The sequence below is a fragment of the Podarcis pityusensis genome, assembly GCF_964106645.2.
Source record: "Podarcis pityusensis genome assembly, chromosome: 2".
Lineage (NCBI taxonomy): Eukaryota > Metazoa > Chordata > Lepidosauria > Squamata > Lacertidae > Podarcis > Podarcis pityusensis.
Genome location: NC_138029.1, coordinates 22,618,236 through 22,634,883, shown reverse-complemented (window position 1 = coordinate 22,634,883; position 16,648 = coordinate 22,618,236). Strand labels below are relative to the sequence as shown.

Genomic DNA, 16,648 nt, shown 5'->3' with positions numbered 1-16,648 from the left:
CCATTTAGAGCTTTAAAGGTCAGCACCAACACTTTGAATTTTGCTTGGAATCGTACTGGGAGCCAATGTAGGACTTTCAAGACCGGTGTTATGTGGTCTCGGCGGCCGCTCCCAGTCACTAGTCTAGCTGCCGCATTCTGGATTAGTTGTAGTTTCCGGGTCACCTTCAAAGGTAGCCCCATGTAGAGCACATTGCAGTAGTCATAGCGAGAGATAACCAGAGCATGCACCACTCTGGTGAGACAGTCCGTGGGCAGATATGGTCTCAGCCTGCATACCAGATGGATCTGGTAAACAGCTGCCCTGGACACAGAATTGACCTGTGCCTCCATGGACAGCTGTGAATCCAAAATGACTCCCAAGCTGTGCACCTGGTCCTTCAGGGGCACAGTTACCCCATTAAGGACCAGGGAGTCCCCCACCCCTGCCCACCCTCTGTCCCCCCAAAACAGTACTTCTGTCTTGTCAGGATTCAACCTCAATCTGTAAGTGTATTCAGGGGTTTATAGCTAAGAAAACATGCATAGGATTGTATCCTCAATGTGGCTTTAATAGCCATAAAGGTCTTTCCCTCATTTCCAGGATCATCACAGTTTCCCACAAGGTTGACTCAGACAGTACAATAATTAATTACATTTGATCCGTTAATTTCTCCACAAGCCTTGATGGAGGGAGTGAAGGTCACCAGGCCAAGCTGACCCAAATTATTTCCTTTATAAGTGACTTCATACAGCAATAGCATTTCTTAAGGATTTACAACACCATACAGAATTTTACAGATTTTACATTTTACAGAAGGGGAACTTCTTTGAGGCCAACCAGTGTCATAGCCATGGGTAAACAGGGATTTGAATCAAGGGCTCCCAAACCCAACTGCAGCCCAGTATATTTTGCTAGGTGAGTCAAGAGACAAAAGGACGACACCATCTCCCTATTGCATGAACAGAAGCCAACTGGACTGGCAGCTGAATCTTAATGCAACACTGACAACTTGACAGCATCCTCCAACACACCAGATGCAGCAGGCTAATTTAGGGGGCTCAGGAGGAGCAACATATCTGCCCCCCCCCATATTTGCTGCCTGGGGTGGTCACCTTCCTCTGTTTATTCGTAGGGCATCCAAGCGCTCTGTTCAGTTTGCTTTCACCGGATCCTGCTTCCATTCTCCTCTGACCAATAAGGACACACCAAGTCCCTTTTGATGGAGAGTTGGGCTGAAAAGGCCTACCTCAATTTTTTCCTGTAACAGTTGCAATGTCCTGTTATGTGCAAAACCCTTCCCACCTAATTCCAGCTGGTTGTGGGAACTCTGTACATTCTTCTGTTTACTGAATAATATATTTTGAGTTAAGCTCTGGCTCAAGCCCTTGACTTGTTTCTGGTGGTCCTATTGATTTGGAGGACTCCTCCATCTCTGTCAAGAGAAGGGTGCCTGTACAGGCTTTCCTTCTCTTGTTGGCAGCAGAGGGAAGGAGGTGCTCACACAAACCTGGGGCAAAAATGTGCAGATCTGGCACTGATGTGGTTTGATAGCACACAGTTGAGTCTGTGCCTAAGTTTCTGTTCTTAGACGACTAACTTGTCCCCAGCGAATTCAGCACATTGTTTGCAGCAGTGGCTAGCCCAATACCTTGAGAAACCCTAAAAGCAGCAGGGTATGAGGGGACACACTCCCCCTTATTATATGTATGGTGTTTCTGTTTAAAATTTTGTGGCTGGCCATGCCCCACAGCTGCCATTTTGTGAATGGTTGGATTCCCAACAGCAGCCATTTTGTGGTGGCTCCTGTCAAAATTCCAAATGTGTCCACAGGGGCAAAACTTTAGGGACTTTTGCACTACTGATTTTTATCCATCATTGTAGTCAGACATTAAAAATGCACTTATAATGTCACATTTTTTTATTTAGTATTCAAGCACACACAAACTTTTATTTTTTTGAGGTCTTCAGTAACAGATAGAGCCTCTGTCAGCAAAAACTGGGTCATTCTAGCTTAGAAGGTAATTCATATTCAACACTTGCCCTTCAAGGAAAGAGGTCTGAACTCTAGCCCTAAAAACATACCTGTACCTGTTGCCACAAAGCTTATGAGGAACTTCCTTCAAAAAAGCTCAACGACGTCCACATTCAGTAGATAAGATGATGAAGAGTCTATCCACAAACTAGTTTAACCATTATTCCTCTCTTCACTTGAGAAAGACGTTGGGAATTGTAGTTTGGCAGGGAAGCACTTTAAATTATAACCAGCACTAAAACTACAATTATAATCAGCACCAAATGACAATTCTCAGTATTCTCTGAGGAAATAAAACCAATGTCGTGAAGCTGTGGGCCTTCAGAGAGAACTTCAGCGTGGACTGAGTGTGTCAGGCATTAAAGTAAATAAAATAAAATAAAAAATTTGCCTTCTGCTCTGACAGGCAACCACACTGAGCTTTACCTAAAAAATGAAAGTGCTGAAAGCACTGCCTCCAGACAGGTTACGTTTGAAATAACTAAAAAAGGTTTGTTATGGAGCCAACTTTACTCTGTATATTAGCAAGCTAAGGTGTTTTTTTTTAATGAAAAAAAATTGGCCCGAGGAAGGTTTATGTTACAACTGATGCCAGAGTATCTTATTATATAATTTTCTAACACTTAGGTTTGCCAGATTTGATTTTTTTTTTAATGGCCTTGCTCCTGTGGCTTTGACAGCAGCCTGATGTACACAAACTAAGCATCTTTTCTAGATCACTTTGGCTGCCATTCTATCCCTTCCTGCTAGGAAGTCTTATTTAACTCAGATAAGGCTTATTTCTCCATGGCAGAAAATGCTACTTCTACTCACTTCCAGTGTCTGAAGCTGCTGCTAAAGAGACAGAAATGGGGCCAGGAAAAAATGTGGAAACCTTATGCCGTTTCCATGAGCATCTGTTGCCTGCTAGATTCAGGTTTCTTAGTAAACATTCGATTTGGGCACAGAAAGCAGTATCAAATAAACCCATCTGAGACATCTCTCCTTATGACCGTGATCAAGGCCCATCACCTTCCTTCCAATTTGCTTACATCTTGGGAACAGGAGTTCTCCGGTGGCCTAGCTAATGGCAATAGCGGTGTCTCGATTTGTTTGTTTTTTTAAAACACTGCTATTACTGCTTGTTAAATGATAGCTGGGGCATTGCAGAAAGCAATTTAAAGTGTGTAAACATCTGAATTCCTTCCAGTTTTTGGTGGTGTTGTTTTTTTTTTAGAGACGGGAAAAAACCTTCATGTCACCAGTTTCAAAGCATGGCATAAAACCAAAACAACCCAACATGACATTTATGACAGACAATATACACATCAAGATTTGGGGGCAAAAAAAATAAAATGTGACACTTTTACTCTACAAATACAAAGACGCAAACAAAAAACACTCAAGCTACGTCAGTCCAATGGGGTTGAGTCAATGCTTTTTGTTTCTTGTGCATCATCGTGTGTAACAATTGGCGTTTGTTAGTTTAATTGTCCCAGTGTTCCTTAGTTTGGCTGTTATCCTCAACCAATTCATATCACAGATGTCTCACTGATGAGAAGAGCAACAAAAATTGAGGTAAATAATGGAGCTGAAATCTCCATCTTATAACCTTGTCCACAGAGTTTGTTGTGCTTTAACTCTGGTTTTTCCACCTCCTCTGTTTGACTATGGTTCAAACCTTTCTCAGGGTTGAGCCCATTAGAACAAAATATGTCTCTTCCACATTCAAAACATGGAGATGGAAAGGGAAATGTGTCCCCTTTGTTGTCGTCACATCATTGTGTACCTGCTTTTTAGCAAGCGTACCCAGGAGGCCCAGCTCCCATGAGGCTCTTGTACTTCTAAGTCTGCAGTCTTATGCATGTTTTGTTATTAAATAAGGCCCATTATTTCAAATAACAACGCACAGGATGGAGCACAGAATAGAGAAGTTTGACAAAGCGTGACTGTTCCTTGCACATACATGTCATGAAGGCAGAAGCTGATGAATTAGTCCCTTCCACATGACTCTTAACAGGTACAAGAGACCTCTCAAGTCTGAAGCTGCTGAACAGTTACCAGGCTTTAAACTGGACCTGTTAAAAAGTAGTTTGATTAATTAACAAATGATGATGTTTATCTCTATGCCACAAAAAGCTTCATGTGCTAGTTCCTGCATATGAACTTCAATTAAAATGCACAGGTACAGGTCAGCCCATTTTTTCACTGGCCACTTGGTAGCCCTAACCAGAACTATTTGAGAGCAAAAGATTATCGATTGCAATGTTCTGAGACTCAATATGCAAAACCAAAGTATTATTTAAGCTTGCCAAAGTCCAGCTGTTGCGTTCCAGCACACTTAACTTTCTCTGGAATAAGCCCATGGTTCTCACCAACATTTTTATAAACACCTTGCACAAATATTGTGGTGGCGTAAGCATCAAGGCAGCACTGAACTTTGTCTCTTTGTATTTTCAGGTGTCCAAATCTAAACAGACACAGATCTGTCTGAAATTTAATCCAAAACTGGTTTCACTGCTACTATTAACAATCAAGCTCTGCTGCAGAACTCCTGCCAAACTAACTTCAGTTTTGTTCCAAGGTGTTGTTTCAGAATAAATTGCTAGCATTTTGTTGTCGCTGCTGCAAGGCGGGATGGGTTATCTTAAAATTAAACCCTAAGCCCTACCACAACAAAGGATTCTACTGAATAGCAGGTTTCTAGTCTTGAGTTGCATTGGATGAAGTTTCTTGGTTCTAGACTTAAACCAAGAGATCTTCCATTCTATCACAGGATTCTGGTGTGACTCTGGTTTTAGAACTTTACACCACAATCCTAGGTATCTTTACTCAGAAGTAAGTTCCCTCCAATGTTTGATGAAGCTTACTGCCAGGGTTGCAGAGTACACAAGGTTTATTTACTACTGCATTAAAAATGCTCCAGCTCTTTAAACTTATCTATCAACATATATTTATGTTGAAAGGCAACAACAACTTCTCTTGAGAAAGATTTCATTTCAGTGAATTTGTCCCTATGGTAAGCATGTTAAATAGCAAGATTTTTCTTTCCTGCAGAGGGCAGTCTAATAGCATCTCTAGTGCCCTTCTCTGGTATTAACCAATACTGTACAATCTGTGGTTGGGATTTCACTCTGCTCAGGTACCAGTGCTGTTGGCAGGACCCATGTATATTTGGCTGCTAGTCAGCTCTAAAGATATCACCACACCCTGTAGAATTATAACCCAGACAGAGACTTAAATTTGTTCAATCGGTTCCTGATGTTTCCCACAATGAGGAGAGAAGCAACTCTCAGGGGATAGAGTACCTTGTAAGCACAAAGTCTAAGAACTTGCAAGTCAGAATCAGATTGCTCCCTCAGAATCCAGTCAGTCAATCTCGGCGTTCAGTTTAAATGCACAGCAATCTTCTAGGTTTTTTAAGTTTGAGGAAAACATGGAAATGCGTGGTACTGGTCTTATGTAGGCAGAGTGTGGAATTTGCTCTCATCTGTCACACATTCTCATTTGTTCGGACCAAATAAGATTAAAGGAGGATGGAAAGGTTGCTACATTCCATACAAACCTTTCTTTTTGCAATGGAATTCATCAGCGCATTGATTACATATACAATACAAAATATGCATTACAATAAAAAACAACAACAAAAGTTCAGTCACATATTTGCAATTCATATGAAAAGCCTGGAGGCCAAGCAGGAGGCCTCAGAACCTTCTGGATAATTTTTGTCACCCAAAAAGTGCTCTGTGGTGCAATTTAGGAGCCTATCCAGAATGCAGGCCAACTACATAAAGGAGGAATCTGCTGTTGAAACTACAGTTTAGGAACTGTACAGGACTCAGACAATGCATTGAGATCAATTGCAGAGCTTCCCTCGCAAACTTCTTTTTTTCTTCATCAGGTTTGATGTTCCCTTTTTTTTTTTTTGTAAATATCCCTTTATATGACGCAATCTAAAACTTGTGGGAACAAAGTCAAGGTTGTGCACAATACGACTGGCCCTCAGGGTAGGGTGGGGTGATGGAAGAGAGAAGTTTGTTCCCAAATAATACTCTAATGTAAGTGAGCCTGGTTCAAAAGAATTAAAGAGTAACATCATTAAGGCTCATAGTGCAACTTTTCAGCCTTTCGCACAGCACTCCTGAGCTTCAGCACTAAAACTCATCTCCGTGGTCTTGTCACGGATTTCAGCCTGTAATCCTATACCCACTTACTTGGACATAAGCCCCATTGAACTCAGTGGGGCTTACCTCTGAGTAGACGTGTAGGATTGCATCGTGAGTTGCTGCTGCTGTCCTTTTTACTGAGCCCTAGGGTGGCCAGAGGGAGAAGAGGGCGGGGACCCTGTACCTTCCACAGTTGTGTAGAAGAGGAAAGTTCAGGAGGAGTAGCTTGCAAGTCTGCCTGGCACCTATCCCAGGAAGCATCCCATAATCCCTTTAACCGAGGGAGGGACTGCGGAGAAGGCTGCCTTTCAAAAGGCCACTCTGCTGCATTCCGTTCCATTGCTCTCTCCTGCTTTTCATTCTGGGATGCTCAAGATCCATACTAGATCTTCCACGGGCTGGAGAAAATTTAGGTTGGCCTGCAGTAATGAGCATCTAAATGCTAGAGGTGGAAGTCTGGGTTTCTAGCATGTTTGTTCCCTTTCCACTCCTCCCTCCTCAAGGGTCTCCCATCCTGATAAGGGAACTGAAAAGGCACAGGAAGGGTTGCTAACGGAACGCTGAAAAACCAGCGACAGAGCTGAAAACAAAACCCAGGAGCTCTGGGTTCTAACACACATTTTCTACACCTTAAGTCTTACTGAGAGGTAGGATTGCAGCCCACAAGTCTTTATCTCAGACCCACACTTGGGTACACTGTCTTCCTAAATGAAGTTGTCAGGCTCATGGAGGGGGGGAGCACCATTTTCCTTCATATCCACCCTTATTGCATATATTGTTGGGAAGACACATAAGCAAGACTTCTTCCTTGAGGCGGCCTTCCCTTCAGTCTTTGCAGCCTCCTACAAGGCTCAGCACGCATGCCTCATGATTAACGCCCCCCTGCTATTGGTGGGCAGAGGGTTGTCATGACGAAGGCCGAGACAGGCACCCCAAAGGCTGTTGCTGAGGACCCTGTACAGTAGGGCACTCGGCACTTTGGTGGGTCAGCCCAGAAGACTCTACCCGGCTTTCTAGAACAGAGCTGATTCCTAAAGAGAGTGTGTCATATCCACCTGAGCGCAGACGCCTTCGTGTCCACAGAAGCAGTCGCCTCCTACACTTATCTGTCCTCTTATCACAGAATAAGCCCTCTCTCTTTGCACAGGAATGGCTCCCAGAGTTTTGGTTGTGCCCGATCAGAGGGTTCCGTTTGCCCTCTTAAGTCCAGAGCATTTGAACAGAAGAGACCTGACTTGTAATCGGTCAAAACACAGTGCAAGGCGGGGGGAGCTGCCATCCAACCCTTGAGAAGCCCAGCGCCGGTTGGTCTCGATACCCTTGCCCATTATAGGGTCAACGTCACAGAGGCTTAATGGGTGTTTTCCCTTTTTTCAGCCCACCATCACAACAATGGTGTTGGCAGCGATAAAGAGTAAGGGCTCGGGTTTTTACTCCCCAGCAAAAGGACGAATGAAACCACCAGTCCAACGCTCGCTAAGTCCTCTGAACATCCGCCTGACTGAACAACCGGCTGTGCCAGTAATCTGGGTTGTCGAAAGCACAGTCTGAGGCCTCCAAAGTACGCAGGGGCTTCACAAATCCATTTTTGGGGCAGGGCGGACTCTGGCAGCCAGGGCACTGCACTGGGGGCAAGACAGCATCCATTTCCTCATAGCCCTGTTCATCTGGAGAGCCCTGTGTGATGCCGGAGTCCATATCCGTATAGTCCCCCCGGGAACTGCGGATGCTGCTCAGGGACTTGCTGAGCTTGGGCTGTTTGTTCATGTACTCATAGTCTTCCTCGTCCTCGTCCTCATCCCGGCAAGGCGTGGTGAGCTGGGAGCTTGGCACACTGCCCAAAGATGTGCTCAGCTCAGAGCCCAGATCCATGTACTCATAGCCAAGCTCCTCCAGAGAGGCTGGCCGGGCCTTTGGAGCCTGTGGAGCTCTCCGGTTCATGTACTCGTACTCTTCATCCACTTCGTACACCGGGATTGAGCCACGGACCAAGGAGGCAGCAATACAAGCAGCACGCTCTGCAAAGGAGAGAACACAGAGGTTCTTACAGCCTTGTAATTTTGCACTCGCCTGGGGCGACTAACAGTTATTTCCCAGGTAACCAGGTAACATTCCCCACTGAGGCTAGGATAGAGTCATATCTTCATCTGCCACAGCAGAATGTGGAGGTTGGCTCTCTCATTCCTGCTTAGAACTAGTGGCTCTTGGGCCAGAACGGGGATGGAACAGCGTGTGCTACTTTTATAGTGCTGCAGGGGGAGGCAGCATTATGAAAGCTGCACATGCACAGTTAGCTCATTCTCCATTCTAGTATAAAAAAAAACCCCATTTGTTCTAAGGCTAGAAGGCAGACAAAGGCAGTTCTGTGTGCAGCCTCCACAGCACTGCCTTGTTTAACTTGGGACAACACCGTGGAAGCTGTCCGTGGCTCTATTCTGTTGCCATTCCCAATCCCAGGCAATGGGGATAACAACCCCATAGTAGGAGGGAGGGTAAATGGCAGTGGCAGAAAGAAGCATGGAGGAAAACAACCCCCAAGTAATTGTTTGCAAGAACCATTTTTCACTGCTAGATTCAATGATCCTACATCCCTTTCTCAGAAAGCAAGGAGGGGCAAGCTCTGGCCCTTGCATCCAACGTGGCCCTCAAGCTGCTTTTGCTATATTTATTAGAGTCAAATGTCAGCTTTCTTTGCTCAAGTATGTTTCAAACTTTCAATGTGGGAGGAGAGGCTAGATGTGAGGACAAAGAAAGAGCAGGCCACTTAACCTCTGATTTGCTGCTTCTTTTATTCCATGAGCAATAAACACAATCAGGTTGAAAACAGTCTGGGCGGATAGCATTTTTACTTTGCTACTTGGCCCACAATTCTAAGAGTTATCGGGCCCAATCTAATCGAATCTGTCCTTGGAAGCCAGAGGGGAATGGCCTCCGTGAGAGAAAGCAGAGGTTGTTGCAGCTTGGCCCCTTGATCTACCCGACCCACCCTAGAGAGCTTTTCACCAAGGTCCTTCCTACTCCCTAGCCAGCTCCACAAAGAGTCCTTTGCTTGGGGCTGCCCTGAAACCAACCAAGATGCCAATACATCTTCCCCTGGGCCTTCCTAGCTCCCCTTCATTCTACCTAGTTGAGCTGGATTCAGTTCCAAGTCATCAGATACCTCAGGCTGTAATCCTAACTCTTGGCTGGGAGCAGCAAAGTGGCCATAGCCCTGCCCCTTGTACCAGCCAGGGCAGAAGCTGGAGCCGGGTACATCATAACTGCTGCTTTTTTTTCTTCTACACCAGGTCCATGTTCATCCTTGGGTCCACTGCTAGTAGCTAGACCAGATCCTTGACTAGGCCAGTCCCATCTCCTCCCTCCTCTTGAAATGTCTTGCTTAGCTGCTGCCAATGGGATCCTCCTTGGCAGCTAAAGCCTCGAACCAGTGAAGCTCAGAGGAACTGAGTGGAGCCAGTCAGAGGTAAACTTCTGGTGCAACCTAATCCCCTCCTGTGCAGCAGAATTGCACTACCCGCATGATAAAGAACAGGCAAGCTGCTCACCAAGAAGACCAAATGTTGGAGAAGGCCATGGCCCAGAGAAAGCCAGAACCAATGAGCTGCCCCTGCAGGTCCGATTTGTTTCTACCCCACCCTTTCCACCTTGGTATTGGTGCGATCCACTCCAGTCCAACTAGGAGACTGTGGGCTGCATCTCAGTAACCTACAAACCATCTCTGTGATGCTGTACTTACCTCTGCCGTTTTGATCTGGCATGACATAGCCATTGGCATCTTCCTCTCCGTCGGCACTCCCCATTGGGAGCATCAAGCTCTCTCGCTGAGACAGGTAGGCGCTGTCTCCCCGAGATCGCAAGCTGCGGCACAGGCTCCCAGATAACGACAGGTCCTCAGTGAGGTCGTATTCAGAGGTTGTGCCCCGTCCCTCTGAGGACTCCGACACCGTGCGGCCCATTGACTCCTGCCTTGTCCGCAAGGTCTGCCGGGAGCCCAGTCCAGCGCTCTGGGTTGCAAAGAATTAGAAATGGGCATATGATCAGCAGTCTGATGAGACCCCACAGGCTCCTACAGTGGTTCCTTGGGTTAAGTACTTAATTCGTTCTGGAGGTCCGTTCTTAACCTGAAACTGTTCTTAACCTGAAGCACCACTTTAGCTAATGGGGCCTCCTGCCGCGCCGCCGGAGCACGATTTTTGTTCTCATCCTGAAGCAAAGTTCTTAACCCGAGGTACTATTTCTGGGTTAGCGGAGTCTGTAACCTGAAGTGTATGTAACCTAAAGCATATGTAACCTGAGGTACCACTGTATTTCTCCCTGCCTACTGGAAACACCAACTGCTCGCCCATGGGAGCCTATAAAACATTCAACTAAACTCTCCAGAGTCTGGCTACTCAGAAGTAAGTCCTGTTGAATTCAGTGGGGGCTACTGTCAGCTAAGCAGAGTTGCAGTCTGACCAAAGAGGAGCTGGAACGATAGTCATTTGGTCACTGTCTATTGCATGCCAACACAACTTGCGACCCAATGGCCATGCCTGGCAGCACACCAGGGACTCAATAACCTTCCCAGTTTTGTGGCCTGCCAAGGCTCTGCAAAACAGAAAAGTTGTCAAGAGCTCGGCAAGCTGCAATAACATGGCTGGCAGGCTGCATTTGATTTGGTGGGTCGCAAGCTGTGCCGGCGGGCCTGCTCTAGGGCCGATTGGCATGAGCGCAGCAAAGTCTCTGGCAGAGGCCTGTTCCAGCAATGCTGTCTAATAGGAGTTGCCAAGGATCAAATTGTGCAAAGCACATGCTCTGGCACTCAACCCTTCTACTCTACTGAAGTTAACAGCCTCCACACAAACACACAAATTACATTGCCCCCCCCTCCCGTATCTGATGCTCTTCTCACTGGACATGCAACCCCTCCTTCTGTACACCAGCTCTGATTCCCATACAGATTTGGAGACAAATCAAATACCTGGCGATTTCCACTGAGGCTGCTCTGATTCATGGGGATGTATCCAGCAGAAGGATTCAGAAGATTTGGGCTCTGGATGTTGTTTAAAAAACAACACAAAAAAACAAAGAAGAGTATATAGCAATGAGCCAGGGCAGGGCCAGAATTGGATTTATTAATTCAGTCTGTTTAGAATATTTGTTCAGCAAAAAGTTCTCAAAGCAGTTGACACAGCAAAATAGGGCAAGAATTAAAACATATTAAAACATAAAAAGCACATTAGTTCTTCAATTTCCAGTATGGTTTTACCATCTGCCCCCTTCCTCCCATTTCCCCTTATTGCTTTGAAGAATAGGGTCAACTGGTAAACCATGAGGGAAATAAATAATAATACTATGCCCTTTGCACACCAGTGCAAATACATAAATAGGTACCGCTCTGGCGGGAAGGTAAACGGCATTTCCGTGTGCTGCTCTGGTTTTGGTGTTCTGTTGTGCCAGAAGCTGCTTAGTCATGCTGGCCACATGACCCGGAAAAACTGTCTGCGGACAAATGTTGGCTCCCTCGGCCAGTAAAACGAGATGAGCGCCGCAACCCCCAAGTCGTCTGTGACTAGACTTAACTGTCAGGGGTCCTATACCTTTACCTCTTTTTATTGGGTTGTTGTTTTTATTTTTATTAGGTCTTTTGTAGTTTTATATCTTGATTTTATTCTGTGAACCGCCCTGAAACTCCCGGGTATGGGGCGGTATATAAATTCAATTAATAACAACAAACAACAACAACAACAACTATTATTTTATAAGGCATCATAGCCAAGGTTCAGGAGGATTTCTTAATTGTTTGAGGAGGTTGGAGTCTCTCCCCCATGAACAATCAAGTGGGTAAGGGGAAAGGAAGGTCTCTTACCCGCATGGAGTCAATCCACTGCCTGGACGCAAAAAGGTTATTAAGCTCCTCTTCCTCCAACTCTGTCTCCACTTCCAGTGTCTCCATCTCGTCTAGCTCCTTTTCAGTGAGTGTGGGTGGCTCAACTTGGGGAAGTGGCCCACTCTCTCTCTGAGGGGAAGAAGGAAAAGGTATTACCCTCGTAACACTTACAGACATCTTTCCATGCCCTACCAATGGCTGCTGAGCACCGGCACTTAAGCTCCCCTGGGAGTGTCTAAATGAGAGCAGAACATCCTGATCTATGAAGATTCTTTGAGCAGCATCTGGGTTTATAAAAGGAGAGGCACCCCGCCCCAGGTCTTCCTGGAAGCCCAACCTTGCAGGCCTAGATGCACGAAGCCTGGCTAGGGCGAGAGAAGAGCCGTCTGCCACATGCACAGAGGCCTCCTCCCCGCTTCCTCCAAACTGCCTATAAATTCAGAAAAGTAATCCTTGCTGACATATGTCTCATAATATCCAAAATCACATGCTCTGGCATAAAAGCTGTTGTGTTGAAAAGTGTTTCGGGTAGGCAGCTCAGGAACAACGTGGGGAGATTTTCACATTTTCAAACAACTTCTTATTTTTTTCTAAATGAAAACAACTAATGCTCTGAAGCTGGCAACAAATTTAAGGGAGGAAATTCCTTTTTTAAAAAGGCAGACTGGGTTTTTAAAATTTTTATTTTGTTCAGAAATTAACAAGATGGAACATGAGCAAGACCTAGCAAGTGTAACTAACTGTGCAGGACTGAGGGAGAGCAGCACAACTAGGACTCATGGTATTGATGGAACATTTTAAAAAACAGCCAGACTCACTGAGTGCTTATCGCCTGCAGAGTCTCTACAGCAGGGTGTGGGGAAACCTGTGACCCGATGTTGCTGGATTACAGCTCTCATCATCTCTTAGCCACTGGCCATGCTGAGTGGGGGGGTTGATGAGAGCTGGAGCCCAACAATATACAGAGGGCCACAAGTTTCCCCTGGTTTGATTTGTAGACTAGACAATAGGAAGGACATTGGGAGCAAGCCAGGACTAACCTTAATCACCAGGTAGCGAGGGGGGTCACGAGCCATACGTGTGAACTCATTGGCTAGCTCTTTGAAGGTGGGGCGGATGTTCTCGTCAATCATCCAGCCTGTGAGGTTAGAGAAGATTGTCAGCATCGTTCAGGCAGATACCAGCCATGACAGCCTCTGTGGCCAGGGCAAAGCCATCAGCCTGTGGATTCTGGTTTAGGGCTTCCACTTGTCCTGCTGTTTTCCTCTAGGAAAACCTAATCTTTACCACTGAATCAGGGGAAAACGTCAGTTGGGTTTTCCATGGATTGACATTTACTCTGATTCAGTGCCAAAAAGTGGGTTTTCCCAAGGACAAGTGGAAAACCACTCAGACCCGTGCTTTCAAGGCACGGAACAAGTGGAAGTGTGGGTAAGCCCCCAGCCAGTGCCATAATCTATTGGTCAAAGTGCATCCAAGGTGTGACATTTTTCCCCAGGAGAGGGGAAAGTGTTACTCCGGTCACGTACATTTTACCATCACCATGTAGACATCAATGGTGCAGATCTGGGGCTGCGAGAGGCGCTCCCCTTTCTCCAAAAGGTCAGGTACTTCTGAAAGGTGGATTCCGGCATAAGGCTCATTTCCAAAGGTCATCATCTCCCACAATGTCACTCCTGGAGCAGGTGAAGGGACAGAAAACGCTCATGAACAGAATGCAGTGGGCCAGATTCAACTACCGTATTTTTCGCTCTATAGGATGCACCTGACCATAGGACGCACCTTGTTTTAGAGGGGGAGAACAAGAAAAAAAAAATCTCCCCCTCTCTGCTCAGCGCCCCTTCAGTGAAGTGGCAGGAGAAACGGAGACCCTTCCATTTCTCCTCCCACTTCGCTGAAGGGGCGCTGCGCAGCTCTCCCTCTCTGCTGAAGCCAGGACAGTCTTGCTCTCCTGACTTCAGCAAAAGGAACCCAAAGCCTCCGGAGCGCAGCGGGAACTCCCGCTGCACTCCGGAGGCTTCAGGTGGCTATCCCTGAAGCCTGGAGAGCGAGAGGGGTCTGTGCGCACCGACCCCTCTCGCTCTCCAGGCTTCAGCGAAAGCAACGCAAAGCCTCCAGAGCATGGAGGTAGCACTCCCTCTGTGCTTCGGAGGCTTCACGTTGTTATCGCTGAAGCCAAGGAGCCTGCATTCGCTCCATAGGATGCACACACATTTCCCCTTAATTTTTGGAGGGGGAAAAGTGTGTCCTATAGAGCAAAAAATACGGTAACTGTCCCTGCCAGCATAAGTCGGTGCAACAGGGCTTCCGCTAACACAACAGGGCTTTCCCTCCACCACACACACACACCCCACCCATACTGGCTGAGGAGTGTGTGTGTTGGGAGAACCTGCAGAACAGCACATTGGGAGGGGTGTGTGTGGACTGGGAGAGGGTAGATCATTCCATCGGAGAAACAGAAATGCTTGCACTGACAGAGCAATCTGCATAGCACTACGCTGAATTCCTCCCAGTAGATGTGGTACAGGTGGCTGTTACAGACCCAGGGATATAGTGGACAAAAGCCCAGTGCAAGGGAATGGGCCAATGTGTCCCAGCTATGGCAAACAAGGCAGGAATTGCACCGAGATGTCCTCGCTGAGCAAGTTCCAGCATAGTGGGCATTAGAAGACTCAAATGTGGGTTCCAGCCTCTCCCAATAGGAGGCAGTGAAACTCCTTGAAGCATAAGCACAGGCGAAGAATAGGGAGCACCAGAGGGCAATGTTTCCTAAATATTTGGTCAAACAGCCAAATTGAACTAGGCCTGCCTTTCATTGGCAACAATGTCTAACCTAGAGGAGAAAGTCACTTGGAACTTCATGCTGCGGTGACACACTTAGGGAGGCTTGTGAACAAGCTCGAAGGCTCCAGTGATCACCTCTGCAGATCACTTTTCAACCTTGGTTGGGAACTGCACATAACTTAAGAGTCAGATAGCTTGCACTTGAACAGTTTTCTTGACTTCCAGAGACTTGCTATTGTGACAGATTTCCTGAAGGCAACCACAGTAGGAATCGGCTGGTCTGATATACCTACCGTAACTCCACACGTCACTTTGATGTGTATATTTTCCAAAATGTATGCTCTCCAAAGCCATCCATTTTATCGGTGTCTGAAAAATGTAAGGCAGAATGACATAAATTATAATTAAGCTAAACATGCACACCACATTTGTAAGATTGTTTTCCAATCTGAATGCAAATCCGAAGTCAGAAGAACCATGCTAAACTGGATTCATTTCCCGTGAGTTTCTAAAACTAAATTTTCACTCCTAATTACCTATCAAAACTCATTTTGAAAATCTCATTTTTCACCTCTTTTCCCTCCTCTTCTGAAACCTTTTCAGGTATTCAAGCAGTTTCTTCTGTAATAATTTTCTTTCTTGAATTTTCTAGTTCTGTTGGCTACATGGGGTATGCAGTTCCCCACTCCATAGTCTGGCGGTTGTCATTCTGCACATGACGGAGACCCAAATGCAGTAATTGAATCTCACTCACTCACTCACTCACTCCCCAATTTAGAAATGATAAAGTTACAAGAATCATCCTCTCTGCTGCCTGCACTGTATCTCACTCTAGTCTAGTAGATACCAACCTTGATCTCATTGTAGAAGTATTTCTTGTCATCTGGATACAGCAAGTCGGCAATGCCAAAATCTGCCACCTGTACCTGGCTAGGGGATTTTACCAAAACGTTGCGAGCGGCAAGGTTGCGATGGACCATGCGGTGTTCCTCCAGGTAATACATGCCCTTAACATAAGGAAGGAGAAACAGATGAATGTGCCTGGATTTGTTTTGGGTTTGAACACCTGATTCACAGGAGCTATAGTCTACCCAGGCCCAACCTATATACAGTGGTACCTTGGGTTACATACGCTTCAGGTTACAGACTGTATTTGGGCCCTTCCCACCATAATGAAAATCAAGTATGTCACACAAAAGGAGGAGGCAGCAAGGCCTGAAATTGATGCATTTCCTGTGTTTCTAAAGACCATTGCCAGTGGTGGAGCAAGATGATGTGCTGGGCAGGCCGGTAAGGATCTAGAAGTTAAGTTAAAATACATTTTGTGGATTTCTGCTGAGTAGTGGCATTTCCACACTGACTCATCTGCTGAGGAACCAACCCCCAGAATATCTGAGATGGAATTCCAGCACATGATAGAAAACTCTGGAACTTGTTCAAGGGGCATGCCCTGCGTTCACGCTAGACCTGCTGAGGCACGTTGGTGCACTGCTCTCTCAATTCACGCAATCTAGAACGCACCCAACACACCTGCATATGGCAGGGGAAGTTTGATTAACTGAAGACAAATGGACTTCTCTGGGAAGTTTTTCCGGTATTACCAATCTCACAGAGCAACTCCCTGATAATCTTTCAAGGGCCTGCGAGGCTCCCGGAACATCACCGGAAAGCCACTAGTTTGGGCTAGTTTTGATGGTGTGGCAAACACTCCGCATGCTTCTACTGAGACCGCGTAGGTGCTTGTTGGCATTCTGCAACGAGCCACAATTATGTATTGCGTAACTAAATTAGCAGATCAAAACAGTGCTAATTACACAATTTACATTAGCCCTAGCC

At 46.1% G+C, this 16,648-nt stretch overlaps 1 protein-coding gene across 1 annotated transcript in view; it reads right to left on the bottom strand.

The window, feature by feature from the left end:
- Positions 1-1,882: 1,882 nt before the first annotated feature.
- Positions 1,883-16,648, bottom strand: part of ERBB3 (erb-b2 receptor tyrosine kinase 3) — a 98,190-nt gene continuing 83,424 nt past the window's right edge. Inside the window, exons 21-28 of the mRNA XM_080994381.1 lie at positions 15,664-15,819; positions 15,106-15,181; positions 13,558-13,704; positions 13,069-13,166; positions 12,008-12,157; positions 11,120-11,191; positions 9,896-10,163; positions 1,883-8,177 (exon numbers count right to left, since the gene is read on the bottom strand). Coding sequence (XP_080850507.1) covers positions 7,636-8,177; positions 9,896-10,163; positions 11,120-11,191; positions 12,008-12,157; positions 13,069-13,166; positions 13,558-13,704; positions 15,106-15,181; positions 15,664-15,819 — 1,509 coding nt within the window. The 3' untranslated portion in view covers positions 1,883-7,635. The remainder of the gene's footprint in view (positions 8,178-9,895; positions 10,164-11,119; positions 11,192-12,007; positions 12,158-13,068; positions 13,167-13,557; positions 13,705-15,105; positions 15,182-15,663; positions 15,820-16,648) is intronic.